Source organism: Enhydra lutris, unplaced genomic scaffold, assembly GCF_002288905.1.
Source record: "Enhydra lutris kenyoni isolate GAN:26980312 unplaced genomic scaffold, ASM228890v2 scaffoldscaffold15, whole genome shotgun sequence".
In the NCBI taxonomy this organism is placed as follows: domain Eukaryota; kingdom Metazoa; phylum Chordata; class Mammalia; order Carnivora; family Mustelidae; genus Enhydra; species Enhydra lutris.
The window spans coordinates 2,884,252-2,899,117 of NW_019154099.1; the positions used below are offsets into that span (position 1 = coordinate 2,884,252).

The 14,866-nt window shown below is 39.4% G+C and overlaps 1 protein-coding gene across 1 annotated transcript in view; it reads right to left on the reverse strand.

The window, feature by feature from the left end:
- The window catches only part of LOC111147106 (cytidine and dCMP deaminase domain containing 1), a 43,277-nt gene extending 29,075 nt beyond the window's left edge, over window positions 1-14,202 (reverse strand). The window contains exons 1-3 of the mRNA XM_022503000.1: window positions 14,009-14,202; window positions 13,183-13,280; window positions 6,176-6,250 (exon numbers count right to left, since the gene is read on the reverse strand). Of these exons, the coding sequence (XP_022358708.1) occupies window positions 6,176-6,250; window positions 13,183-13,280; window positions 14,009-14,090 (255 nt within the window). The 5' untranslated portion in view covers window positions 14,091-14,202. The remainder of the gene's footprint in view (window positions 1-6,175; window positions 6,251-13,182; window positions 13,281-14,008) is intronic.
- Window positions 14,203-14,866: the final 664 nt, after the last annotated feature.

Sequence of the window (14,866 nt, forward strand, 5' to 3'; positions counted from 1 at the left end):
TTCCTTGAGAAATTAAAAGCAACTGTTCTTATCTTACAGATCTTTGCAAAACCAGAAATGCAGCTCTAGAAACAATTCAAAATCCACCTATTCTTTTTACTAATCCCCAAACCTCCCATATTTATCTCAAAAGGCTTATAAATTGTTTTGGAGGAACTTAACATTCTTTCCCTGTGCCTTTGAGATGTACATGTTTTACCGGATCTTCCCCAGGAACTCTAATCTAAACCATCCCCAATTCCTAAGACTAAAGAAAAAAAGGGGAGAGGGTGGAGGTTTATTATAAATACAAACTGCTATAGAAGCTCCCTTGCCCAGAATTTAGTTCACAGCTTTCATAAAATTGTTTGTCATGGACAAATATAAATGTTAAATGTCTTCTCCACTGCTTTCTCTCCCAAAATGTGGGATCAAGAACATTTCTTTCCATTCCTCTTTCCCTCTCTGACCATCCTTTTTCCTAATTCTTATTGCATGAAGGTCCTTATGATTTTGTCCACATTTTGCCTTGCTTTGGCCTTGTATCTCAGGTCGTTGTTAATCCAACTTCCAAATGACTGTTGGACTTGCCCTGATGCTGGTGATTCTGTAGTTCTGCCTGTCACAAACTTCTCCCTGATTTCCAACGCCTGTTTCTCCAGAACAAACCCCATCTCTTGTTAACAACCCCAAACCCAGGGAAACGTTCATCCAAGCTCTGTACAAAGGAAGGGACACAAGGCAAGAGCAACCAGAGTAAAAACTGCCTGTACAGTCTAAGCCCCTTAAATTGTACTGGTTCCCTGGCTGTCACCTTTCCAGTTCTGAGCCAAAGACTCAAAAAGGAATTACAGGAGGCATACACGATTAAAAATTAACTCCCTTCCCTGGATAGGAGTGAGTATGAATGAGGCTATGATCAGGAAATTCTCCTTAACTCTTTAAAGTATTACAGAATCTGCTGTTTAACAAACAGCTGTCCAACAAAATCCTTAGGCCCTCTGACCAAAGCTGATCTTGGTAATGGGATGGCCCTTGATTATTTTTTGGCTGAACAAGGAAGGAGCTGTCTGTACTGTGACCAGCACCACTTGCTGCACATGGATTAATGCTGTGGGAAAGCAGAAACGCAGCTGTGAAATCACCGAACGAGCCACCTGGCTTAAGAAAGTGACTCCTTCAGCAGGGTTTTCCTTTAACTTATTTAATTTTGACTGGTTTGGGTGTTGGGGACTGCAGCTCGAAACACACTCTAGATAGTGGGGACTACCCTGCTAGTAATAATCATAGTGGTCTCTCTGGTTTGCTGTATTCTCTCAGATACAGCTTTAAATGTGTGTTCGCAGCCACTAACCACCAAACAAATCATTTACCTAAGACTGGAACATCAGAAAAGGAATGAAGAGAATGACTGCCTTTAAAAATGTGAACCTGAAGTCATGGTCTGTGAATACCACAAAGATTCAGCAAAAAAACCCCAAAAAAACAAAAAAAACAAAAAAAACCCAAAAACAGCGAAAACAAAACTAAAACTCATGTCCTATGAATACCACCACAGAGGATCAACAAAAACTCTAAGAATTTCAGAGCAACAGCCAGGGATGGCACTAATGCCTTAAGTTTTGATCAAATTTCTCAGGTGGAGGGGTCTCAGCAACCAACAGCAGGCCCCAAATGGAGTCACTCATGCTAAGCCCACACCATCAGACTGAGACTTTTTTTTTTTTAATATTTTATTTATTTATTTGACAGACAGAGATCACAAGTAGGCAGAGAGGCAGGCAGAGAGAGAGGAGGAAACAGGCTCCCTGCTGAGCAGAGAGCCCGATGCAGAGCTCGATCCCAGGACCCTGGGATCATGACCTGAGCCGAAGGCAGAGGCTTTAACCCACTGAGCCACCCAGGCGCCCCCTGGGTGCCTTAATGCCTCACCTAACTGAGGCTTTGGCTGCTCCCAGGAATATAACCTTAAGCAGTCAGACTGAATTTCCTAGTCAGCTAGTGAGGAAATCCACCTGATAAACTCCTGCAGTCCCCCAAAGGAAGGTAACCCTGCCTGAAACTATCCACTTTTTGCTAGACACTCCCTTTTCTGCCTGGTCTGCCTGTAGAAGCCTCCCCTTTTTGCAGTGATGAAGAGCCCCTCTCTATTTACTAGAGGGGATGCTGCCTGATTCATGAATTGTTGAATAAAGCAATTAGATCTTTAAGTTTACTCAGTTGAACTTTGTTTTTTAACATATCTAATGATTATATCACAGATTATACTTGATTTATTAATAAAATAAAAGTTCTGTTTAGTTCTTGATCTGAACCCAGTTTGAACAAAAGCACATTTCTCAATAGGTCCAAAGACTTTTCTCAAAGTTTAATGTTGGCTTTATACCAGAAATTTTCTAAATCTAGGCATTCTTAACTGAACAATGAACCATTTAATTATCCACTAATTTTTCTGACTGAAAAATAAATACACTTTAACCTAGGAAAGGGTGAGAACCAAATTGATTTGACTTGTTTCTTATAGCATCCAGTCTGTAACTATTTAGTGTTAAGCTTCTATGTGGTAATAACCAAAAAATGTAGGAAACCCTGTGGTTTTATACATGGATAAGTGAAGCCCAAAGAGACTATGTGGCTTTCTGAAAGACCCACAGATGGTAAAAGGCAGAAATAAAGCAGAGGTCATCTTAAATTTTTAAAATATTTCAAATACTGACTAAATAAAGGTAGTTCTCAACTTCTTTCTAAAAACTGACTCTCCCAATTTTTCACACTATGGCAGTCTAGACTAATGTGGGTAGGTCCCACCTTCTACAAATACATAGATTATTTACAAAAAGTTTTTTTTTTTTAAAGACTTCTGTTTATTTATTTGAAAGAGGGAGAGGGAACACAAGCAGGGGGAGTAGGAGAGGAAGAAACAGACTCCCCACTGAGCAAGGAGCCAGATGTTCGCCTTGATCCCAGGATTCTGGGATCATGACCTGAGCCAAAGGCAGACACTTAAGGACTTAGCCACCCAGATGCCCCTACAAAAAAGTTTTAAATGCACAGTCAAGCTCAAAAGAAAGGAAGACACCTGCTCAGGTGTGACAAATGAAGAGAATTCAAAGCCAGAGCAGTAAGCCTGAGCTACCTGAGCGGTATCCCACCCACGTAGGGGATTGGGCTGACTCTGCTTCCAAGCCCTGGAGGCTGGGGACAGGCTGGCATTCTAAAGAGGTGTTACTTTAAACCTAACGTGTCCTTACCTACACAGATATTAACTAAAAAAGTTGGTGTGACAATATTAATATCAAATAAAATGGACTAAGTTAAAGATCAGTTCTCTGTAAGGTGAAACATAGAACTTAAAAATAAGTTCTATGTAGACAAAATAGTCTACACCATTTTCATAGGAAAGGGCTCTGAGGTAAGGAATGTAAATCCAATCTTCGGGTTTGGGACTGATTGTTACAATACTTGGGGAACTTAGGCTGAGAATAGGGTGCCCGTTATTCCCTACTCCCTTTCAAAGGGCTTCAGTCTACAGTTATCCCCAAAAGGACACATCTTGAAATTAAAGTACAGACCAGAGCTTTTTTAACTAAAACAGTCAAGTTTCAGTTTCAGTTATGAATATAAATGTTTGCAACTATGGAGAATGATATTTTATAAAATGCCTAAAAAGAAAGAATAGAGAAAAGTTTATAGAATTCCTTTTCTGAGTTAACTAACCATTTCCTAAACTATAAGGACATTTAAAAGGAATACAAAAATCTGTCCTTTACAAAATATACTTCCAAAAATAAATCTAAAACATGAAAGATCTATATTGGCCTTTAAAACAAGCTTTAAATTTACCGTGAATTTATAAGCCCTTTCCCCTTCCCATCCCAAAATTTCTTGAGTGTTATGTTCCCCAAATACAAAGTATATGTTAGTATCTACTTCTGAATAGTTCCAGTGAGTTTTTCTTTTTAAATTACAACTTTGGAAAAGAACTAATAAGGCCATATCAAGAGATCTCAGCATGCTAGAGTTCATTTTATTAAAATGAACCAATTGTGGGGTACCTGGCTGGCTTGTTTGGTGAAGCATGCAACTCTTGATCTTGGGGTTGTGGGTTTAAGCTCCACGCTGGGTATAGATATTACTTAAAAAAAAAAAAGTTTAAAAAATAAAATAAAATAACTATGGACCTTGAAAAAACAATCTGAGGGGTTTGAAGGGGCGGGGGGTGGGAGGTTGGGGGAACCAGGTGGTGGGTATTAGAGAGGGCACGGATTGCATGGAGCACTGGGTGTGGTGCAAAAACAATGAATACTGTTATGCTGAAAAGAAATAAAAAATTAAAATAAATAAATAAATAAATAAATAAAATAAACCAATTGTGACAAATGGAAATGGCTGCAATTAAAGATTTTAGCTTTAGATTTTCTCAGTAGCTAAGCAAACAGAAATAAAGCCAGAAACCCTGGCCACAAAAGACTTTTTAAAAAACTATCCCTAGGGCGTCTGGGTGGCTCAGTCAGTTTAGCCTCTGCCTTTGGCTGAGGTCATGATCCCAGGGTTCCTGGGGTCGAGTCCTGCATTGGGCTCCCTGCTCAGGAGGTAGTCTGCTTCTCCCTCTCTCTCTGCAGCTCCCCCTGCTTCCATGCTCTCTCTTTCTAAATAAATAAATTATATTAAAAAAAAATTCCTAAAAAAGACCCCAAAACCCAACACTATTCCTCATAAGCAGGAAGCATACTCATCAGTTTATTATTAGATAAATTAGATTATTAGATTTATCCCTCCTCCGCCCCTCACATAGGCACAGAGACAAAACAAACAACAACAAAGAATGAACAAACTTTTAGGCTAAGTTTAATTTGTCACTTTTTTGTCTAGAGTCCTCTTCACCTCAGAAAATATCTTTTATCTTTCAATTTTAACTAAGGTCAAAATGTCAAGTTTGAGATAAAGATTTTTAAATCCCAAACTTAAAACAAAACAAAGCAAATAAAAGCCTAAGTTGCATTCCATTTTGCACTTCCACTCACTGCAACTCCCAGAAGACTAAATCTTTTTAGTGAATCACCATTCTGGATCCTGAATGCGTCACTTCCCTAACATCTTGGCAAGTCCTGTGTTATCTTAGTCACAGGGTTTTACATTACAATTTAAGCAACAAACTAGTATATTAAGTGGTGAGTCACTATTTTTTTTTTTTTTTGTCTTTGCCTTTCTTAAAATTAAAAACATCTAAATATTCAGAGACAAATTATTTCTATATTCTTGTTGGGGATTTTAGAGACTCACTCTCAGAACTTATCAGATCTCCAGGAATGCACATCAGAATCATGAAGGTAACTTTTTTCATAATATACTTGTTTTGTCTCCACTAGACACCCAATAAATTAGAATCTCTCTGGAAAACTCAGAAGATTAAAATAACAAGGAAATACTATGCAATATTAAAAAGAACAAAGTTCATCTTATCAAGTCTGGGTCTGAGTTTACCCTTCTAGTAAATTAGCCCGCTACTGTTTCACAGATACTGGCAGAACACATGAAGCTCCAGGGTCAGAGACAACCTGATCATTCACAGTGCAGCAAGCAGAATCAGCACCATGTGTGTGATGTTTCCCTTGCCTACAAGTCCCACGGGGGTCATGCAGATGGCCCAGACAGATTCCGAGACAGGAAGTGTGTGGTGTTATAGGAAAGGAACACTAAGCCTGGAGACTGCTGTTTTATCACAGACAGTAAGCAAACCTCCTTTCTGTCCCAGAGGGAGACATCAGCTCAACCCTCAAGGTTGCTTGCTACAAACACAACTCCAAGAAATGGCCTAGATAAAGAGCAGTTAGGGCCTTGCATACTTTAAACCAGCAAGATGTGTTGGGAGTACGAGAGAACCGTGTAAGTGTTTCTCAACACATTTATGCAAACTAGTATGGAAATGTATCAAGAACTGAATTTAAAAATTTAAAAAAAAAGACGTAGGAGCATATTATACAACAATTTGGGTTTGTTTTCCTTTTTCTAGGAGAGACATGTATATTCTTGTAAATGCATTGAAACTTTTAGAAGGATATGAAAGGTATGTAAGAACATACCTTGGAAGTAGAAATGGGAAACTTGAGTATAAGAAGGACTTTTATTCTACTTTATACCATTGTTTTTGCTTTGTTATTACAAATGTCTTTTTAAAATTTTTTTAAAAATTCACCTGTTTTTTGTCAGTAGATATCCTGGCCATCTCTTCATTATCTCCTAAGGGTCCATGCTTTCCCTCTTCCTTTTCCTAATTCAAAGCAGATTAAGGGGGGAAAAATTAGTGCACAAAACATAGAATTAATTCAGTATTTCCTATTTGAAGGCTGGTTTTCTTGGTTTTAAATCATTTTTTTTTTCTTCCTGATGAAAGTGCATTGACTTCACCCTTTTTTCAGGTTCAAGTTCAGATTACTTAACCTAGTATATAATGCCTTTACAATCAGTCCCCTCCATACTTTTCCAAAATACAGAGGTACTGAGACTTGTGGTCAGAAAATAAAATTCTGTAATTAAAGATTTTAGAGTTGGGCAGTTTTAAGGAATAGTCTAGAATGTGGCCATAACTTAAAAGGGCTAAATGGGAGTAAGGGTATATTAACTGCAATTGGGAAGATATGGAAACTCTGCAGCTAAGGCATTAGATACGGATTGTGGTAGGCAGAATAATGGTCCCCCAAAGACTTGCCTGTCCCAGTCCCTGGAGACTATGGTTCTGTTTATGTTACTATGGCAAGACTGTAGATGGAATTAAGGCTGCTCATCATCTGACCTTGAGATGGGGAGGATTATCCGGGTGGACCCACTGTAATCACAAGGGTCCTTAAAAGTGAAAGACAGGCACATCAGTACCAGCGTGATGCAGCATGAGACTTAGTCTGCCACTTCTGGCTTTACAGATGGAGGAAGAAGTTCATGGGCCAACGCAAGTGGGGAGCTTCTAGAAACTGGAAAAGACAAGGAAATGGAAACTCCTCCAAGCCTCCAGGAGAAAACAGCCCTGCTGACACTTTGATTTCAGTCCAGTAAGACCCATTTTGGGGTTCTGATTTCCAGAACTGTAGGATAATAACTATATATAATGTGTGTTTTAAGCCACCAACTTTGTGGTAATTTGTTATAGAAGCAATAGGACACTAACATACGAAGTACACAAGTCTTTCTAAAAGTAAAACTTGAAGTAGAAAGTTTTGAGTCAGGGGCTAAACTCCTTCATTTATTAATTCAACAATATTTACTGAATCCTTGCTATGTGCCAGCCACAAACCTAGTTGCTGAGGATGCAGCCTTTATAGACACAGGAAAGTGACTAGGAAGCGAGCCGATTATTGACACAGAATGATACAGCAGGATTCTGTGAGCCCGAAGGTAGATGGGATATGTAATAAACTGGAGAAAGTTTGAAAGTGGGAATGGTAAACTTGGTGAATGTTGGAACTCTGTCTTCTGAAACAAATGTTGGATGCTAGGAAAAAAAAAAAACCTCTAAAAAGTTTACAAGAAAAGCCATGTCCTGGGAATCACATTTTATCCCAGCAGAACAGGAAGTGGAAAAGTGAGGATCTTGGTAGTGGAATGGTTTGTGGGAGGGAGATGGTAGTAGTGGTGATGATGATTATTACATGAGTGATAATAATGAAGTACCTAACAGTGTTTCCCAAGCACCAGGCTCTAAACTATCTCATTTAATCCTCATAACTTTACAAAGTAGCCCCTATTGTTTCCATTTTAGAAATGAAGAAATTGTGGCTGAGAGTGATTAAATAACTCCGTAGCTAGTCAATGGGAAAACCAGGACCTGAGCCCCAAGTCCATTGTCTTAACCATTATGTTACCCTGCTACTGTTCTGGAAAAGTACAATGAGTACACAACGGGAAGAACTGGGTAAGAGGGATAGTACCTGATATGTAAAAAATGAGGCGGAGTGCCTCGGTGGCTCAGTGGGTTAAGCCTCTGCCTTTGGCCCAGGTCATGATCTCAGAGTCCTGGGATGGAGCCCCGTGTTGGGCTCTCTGCTCAGTAGGGAGCCTGCTTCCCCCTCAACCCGCCGTCTGCCTCTCTGCCTACTTATGATCTCTCTCTCTGTCAAATAAATAATAAAATCTTTAAAAAAAATGAGGCAATGATACACTTATTCTAGTTCTTATACTACAGTAACATTCAGGCAATTTAGGTATGTTTAACTTAAGTAAAATGAAAAGCTATAAACCAACAGGAGAGATTATTATTCTGACACAATGGCCATTTTCAGTAGTGCTGACTTCTGTTCTAAAACTGAGTTAGCTGTGCTTTTCCCAAGAAGTCTCAAAAATAATTAGTTTCTTTCCCAACTCACTTATCTACTCTTGGGCTGGATTCTTAAAAATTATTGGATTTTATACTTAATGTAAACTCTGCTGAACAATCCTCAAAGAGCATCCATACAATATAAATATTTTACAACACAGAAAATCTCAGATATCAGTCATATTTAGAAGGGGTGCCTGGGTGGCTCAGTGGGTTAAAGCCTCTGCCTTCAGCTCGGGTCATGATCCCAGGGTCCTGGGATCGAGCCCCGCCTTGGGCTTTCTGCTCAGGATGGAGCCTCCTCTCTCTGCCTGCCTCTCTGCCTATTTGTGGTCTCTGTCAAATAAATAAGTAAAATCTTTAAAAAAAAAAAAAAAAAGTGGTTTTAAGTTAAAATACATTGAGGCTGGTCAAAATGAATGACAATCTAAATGTCCAGTACTAAGGGAATATACATGGTACATCAATACAATGGACTGTTACGCCAATATTAAAACACAGTAACAAACACATATAGTCCATAGTTTGTGCCATGCACTATCCAAGAGCTTGTAAATTCGTTCACTTTTCATAAAAGCCCCCTGTAGTATGTACCAGTAACATTCCATTTCATGGATAAGGAGTTGAGAGAGGGAAAGTAATTTACTCAAGATTACACAACTACTCAGAGGTAGAGTCCAGATTTGAACCCAGGCAGACTAACTATAAAACCACTGCTCCTTTTAAACCATTAGACTAACTTCCTGCTCCAGGGTGGATAACAGTATTACAGCATAATCATTTTCCTATGTTAAGTGAAAAAGGCTGGATCCAGAAGTGAATGATCTCAAAAAACTTCGAGAGAGAGAGAGAAAAGAGAGAGAAGGAAAAGATTGAGAAACAGCACAATAATGTCAGTAGTCACTAGATAATGAAATTATGAAAAAAATTTTTTTCTTTAGTCCATTTTATAAATAATAAGCATACATTACGTGGGTAAAATAAAAATATTTTAAGAAGATAAAAGATTGGCTAAGTGTCAAAGGCAGTATTTCCAATATAATTACATGTCAAATTGCATCTTAGGGTTTCTATGACTTACTTTTTATAGAAAAAGCAGAATAAAGAATTTAAGTGAAACAAACTTATTATTTAGCTTAAAGAACATTTTTCTTCTCTTAATAGGAAAAAGATCTTACTCAACCCTATGAACATAATGTACGATTAATACTGAATTTATTTAATTTAATACACATCTCTGTTGAAAAAGAACTTAATTTCAGCAAAGGATTTATTCTTGAGATACATATTATATATATACAGAAATATATATGTGCATATATATATATGAATTAAAATGAGATCAAATCTTCATATTAAAAAAAAGTCTTCAAAATTAGTACACAATCTCTAATAAGCCCAGCTTTTTAAATGTGCTTTTAAAAAGTCTTAAATCTCGGGGCACCTGGGTGGCTCAGTCAGTTAAGCAACTGACTCTTGATTTCGCTCAGGTCATGATCTCAGGTGGGATCAAACCTCATATATATCCTGGGGCAGAGCCATGTGACAGGCTCTATGCTCAGTGGGGAGTCTGCTTGAGATTCTCTATGCCTCTCCCTCTGCTCCCTACCACTGCTCATGTGCATGTGCACTCTCTCTCAAATAAATAAATAAAATCTTTAAAAAAATAAAGTAAAAGGTCTTAAATCTCTTAAGCATTTGCTTCTGTGTCTTCAAGACAATTTTATCTGCAAAGAAACAAAAACAAACCCAAAAACCCAATGGGTTTGAAAATCTTCCACTTTCATAAAATAATATTAAGCTACTAAGAGACAGAAAGAATAAAAGACTTCAAAATCATGAAGGAAATGAAGACTTTCTCAAAGCCATTAATAATACATGAAGCCAGGGTGGGGGTTGAGGGAGTGATTAATAGGAAGTAAAAATGCAAAACATTTTAAATAATGTTTTACTACTTATTAAACACTTCAGATAGTAATCAGAGAAGAAAACTACTCCAAGAGATATCATTTTATCAGGAAAAGTGAATTCCCTACATGCACACAGACATTACACCCTTCACAAAAATCAACTCAAAATGATCATAGACCCAAATGTTAAACATGAAACTAAAAAACTCCACAAAAAATAACATAGGAGAAAACCGAGATAACACTGGGTATGGTGATGGCGTTTTAGATACACAAAGGAACGATCCATGAAAGAAATCAGTGATAAACTGGACTTGATAAAAATTGAAACCTTCTCCTCCGTGTAGGACACTGCCAAGAGAATGAGAAGACAAGCAACAGACTGGGAGAAAATATTTGCAAGAGACATATCTGATATAAGACTGTTATCCAAAATATACAAAGACTCTTAAAACTTAACAATAAGAAAATAACCTGACTAAAATATGGGCCAAAGACCTTAACAGACACCTCACCAAAGAAGATATACAGATGACAAATAAGCATATGAAAAAATCTGCACATTACATGTCTTGAGAGAAATGCAAATTAAAACAAGATACCACTACATGCCCATAAGAATGCCCCAAATCCAGAACGCTGACAAACCAAATACTGGAGAGGATGTGAAGCAACAGAAACTCTCATTCATCGCTGGTGGGGACGCAAAATGGTACAGCCACTCTGAAAGACAGTTTGGTAGTTTCTGACAAAACTAAATACACTCTTTATCATACAATCCAGCAATCATGCTCCTTGGTATTTACCCAAAGGAGCTGAAAACTCACATCCACACAAAAATCTGCATACAGATATTTATAGCAGCTTCATTCATAACTGCAATAACCTGGAAGCAACCAAGATACCCTTCAGCAGGTGAATGAATAAATTACACGTGGTATATCCAGGCAATGGATCTTATTAAGCAATAAGAAGAAGTAAGTGATCAAGCCATGAAAGGACATGGAGGAACCTTAAATGCATATTGCTAAGTGAGAGAAACCAACCCTAAAAGGCTACATACTACTGTATGATTCCAAGTATTAATGTTCTGGGAAAAGGCAAAATTATGGAAACAGTTAAAAAAAAAAATCAGTGGTTGCTAATGTTGGGAGGGGTGGGGGAAAGATAAGTAGGTGAATCACAGAGAATTTTTAGGGCAATGAAAATATTCTGTATGATACCATAATGATGGATACATGTTATTATACATTTGATGTACACAGGATATACAGCACCAAGACTAAACTGTAATGTAAACTATAGACCTGGGGTGATCATGATGTGTCAATGTAGATTCATCAACTGTAGCAAACGTACCACTCTGGAGAGGATGTGGTTAATGGTGGAGGTTATTCATGTAGGGAAGAGCAGAGAATATACAGGAAATCTGTGTACTTTCTTGGAAATTTAGCTCTGAACCTATACGTGCTTTAAAAAATAAAGTCCTAATCATTAAAAAGTTAATTCCTTAATTTCCTGTTAAAAAATTCTTAAGTACACTTATAAAATCTTAAGTCCCTACTTATAAAAACTAAACTCCCTTGCAAGGCATACAATATTTTTTATTTTCTGATTCCTGTATACCTTTCCAAGATCATCTCAGTCTCTTCCCTTCACCTAACTTCACCCTCCCCCACAAGGACCACAAGTTCTCTCACTCCTTCAAGCTTTTCCATATGGAGTTCCTTGGCTTGATAAATACCTACTCATTCTTCACGTCTCTGTGCAAATGGAGGCTTCCCTGTGCATCCTTCTCTCACTTCCCCACGCAGAGCCTGGCCTGCAGTCTTCAGTCTTGGTAGCATCTCTGCTTCCTGCATCTTGTTTAAATACCTAATTTTTGTCTCCATTAGAAAATAAGAACCAAATCTTTCTTTTTGTATCTCCAAAGCCAAGCACACAACCTTATCCACTGAAACGAAGACACCAAAAAGAAAAAAGAAAAAGAGAATGGTTGTGTTTAAGGATTTACAAAAAGTCATCTTGTGGAAAATGTGAGGCAATCTTACAGCACAATTACTGGCAAGTCGGAAACTTGCATAAGCATATGCAGGATACAAGCACAATTTTGTAAGAGAAAAACAAGCAAAAATCCTGCGCTTAAAAAAAGACTGAAGGAAAGTACCAAAATGTTAAAAGTGATGTTGTTAGAATGGTGGGAAGCCATGGGTAATTTCCCCCCTCTCATTTTTTCAAAAAATGTCTTCAATGCTTAAACAACCTAATACTATTTTCCCTATATGGCCTTGGCCCCCTAAAAACACTCTAAACTTCCTAATCTATCAAACCAAATGGTAAGAACCTAGCACCATGCCACTCCAAGCATGGAGGAAAAAGATGAGAAGCACCTTGGTGCTCAAGGATTGGAGAAAGTTAAGATGCAGGCTTTTATGATTATTCTTTCTATATATTCCTAACCTGTTTTGATCACCTCTTTTAAATCCAAAAAAGAGACTATTTACATGGAACAAGAAACCAATTAGCATTCACAGATTACCTACTACAAGAATAGATGCTAAAGGGTGATTTAAAAAAAAAAAACACAGTAAAATAAGATAAAATAAGACACAGTAATAAAAATAAGGTAAAATAAAGCATGATCTCCATTTTCATGTAATTTATAGTTCCGTAGAAGGGGAAAACTACTCACATGAAACATCAATAGTACACAACTGGGTGATAAATTATGCAATCCAATTGTCCAAACCAACATATAAGTACCATTAACACCTGATAAACATGGCACAATCTGAGAGAGTAACAATTCTATTTTTAGATTAGAAAGATGAGCTATTACAGCTATAAGTTACAAATATCACACTAAACCACAGAAATATTTTGCGAATTTTAAGGTTTTTGAGTTTGCTTTTAAGTGTGGCAGAAACTGGAAAAGCGTAATTTAAACCACTACTAAGTGGGAAAGACTAAGGAAACAAAATATACCTGAGATTTTTGTCTTTGGGCTTTCACTGCTGGGAAGAGCTCCATCCAGAGACTGAGCAGAGTGAAAAGGTTGACTTTAGAAAGCCTTGGTATTTGACCTACAAAAGAGAGGGCAGACACTTAAAAAATTTTACTAATGATGAAAACAGGAACTCACCCTCAATGCCATTTGGGTGCTGCAGCCTTAACTTAGCTGCTTTCGTAGGAAGCAGAGAAAAACGATAAGAGGACAAGAGAATCAAAGGGCAGGAGTCTGGCTACAACCTCACTTTCAGCGACCTCCTCCCGCACTTTTCAAAGTCGGGCCCTTTCTCCAGCCCTCACATGGCAAGGAAAACAAAATGGTACAACTGATACATGTAACTATAGGGAAAAAATCCAAACTAAGTTATGAAAAGTCCTTGTGTCTGAGGTCATCGTGGAGCAAGCTTTAAATTGTGGTGTTGCAAGAAGGACAGTGCGGTGACCTTCGTGGGTAAGGCAGCTGAAATACAGGGAAGCGTAGTGTGTGGTTAATTCGGAAATCAAGTCAAAAGCACGGAATTTTCAGGCTCAATACCCCAGGTCCTAGCTCTAGGTCCTGGGAGGAAAAGTAAAGGGCGGGGGTGGGGGAAAAGGGGAATGAGCGCGACTTCAAAAGCAGGTCCTGCCAGGCCAGGGGTTCCTGGTGACCGAGCTGAGAACGCGCCTAGGACGGGAATGCGATATCCCAGGGCAGAAGCGCGGGCGAAGAGGGGCAGGCAGGGAAAGCGGAGTTACACGGAGGCAGAGGCTCAGGGCAGAGCCGAAAGGCTGGGGTGGCAGCGGCAGGGTCCGAGGCACTCACCAGTCATGCTGCCAGTCTGGGTGCTGACTGACCGCCCGGCCCCCGCGCTCTCCAGATTTTGCATCTGCCCTGCTTCTTTCATCCCAAGCCTAGCGGCCTCTGCTGCCCAGAATACCTCTGGCTATCTGGCATGATCTTAGCCCTAGCGGCTCCACCTCCCGCCTCCTCCCAGCAACTGTACGGCAACCGCCAACTCGGCGCAGCCAGTGACGTAAGAGCCCGACCGCCACTTCCGGGCGCCTTGTGTGTAGTATCATCGAGGCGTGGAGGCCGTGGCGCAGGGCTGCCCCTCCAGCGGCGGCTGCGTGGGTAAAAAGCCCGGTGCACTAAATGCTTTCAGGCCTGACTTCAGCTGTCGATGTTTTTGGCCTGGAAGTCCCAGGTTGTGCGGACTCTGATAGAGTGATGAGGCCTGCGCAGACTTGTGACTTCTGGTTAGAGGAGTGAAGGGGAATTGAAATGGAAATGCTGCCCCATCTGTCACAGCCGCGATCTTAGAGAAGGGGAAGGCGGGGTCGGGGAGGTGGGAGCTGGGCGGTCCAGGTGGTTGTTACCATCAGATATTGGCCAGTCCTTAGGAACTCAGTGCCAGGGACTACCATAGGGACGCTCTGCTGCTCATCAAACGTACCACCTCAAGAAGTCCAACTGTAGGGGCACCTGGGTGGCGCAGTCGGACTCTCGGTTTTAGCCCAGGTCATTATCTCGTGGTCTCGAGATCGAGCCCCTTGTCGGACTCTGCACTCAGCGTGGTCCTTTCAGATTCTTTCTCTCTCAAATAAATGAAGTCTTTAAAAAAAAAAAAAAAAAAAAAGTCCAACCGTGATTATGAGAAAGGTGGGGGGGTAGGAAGAAGTA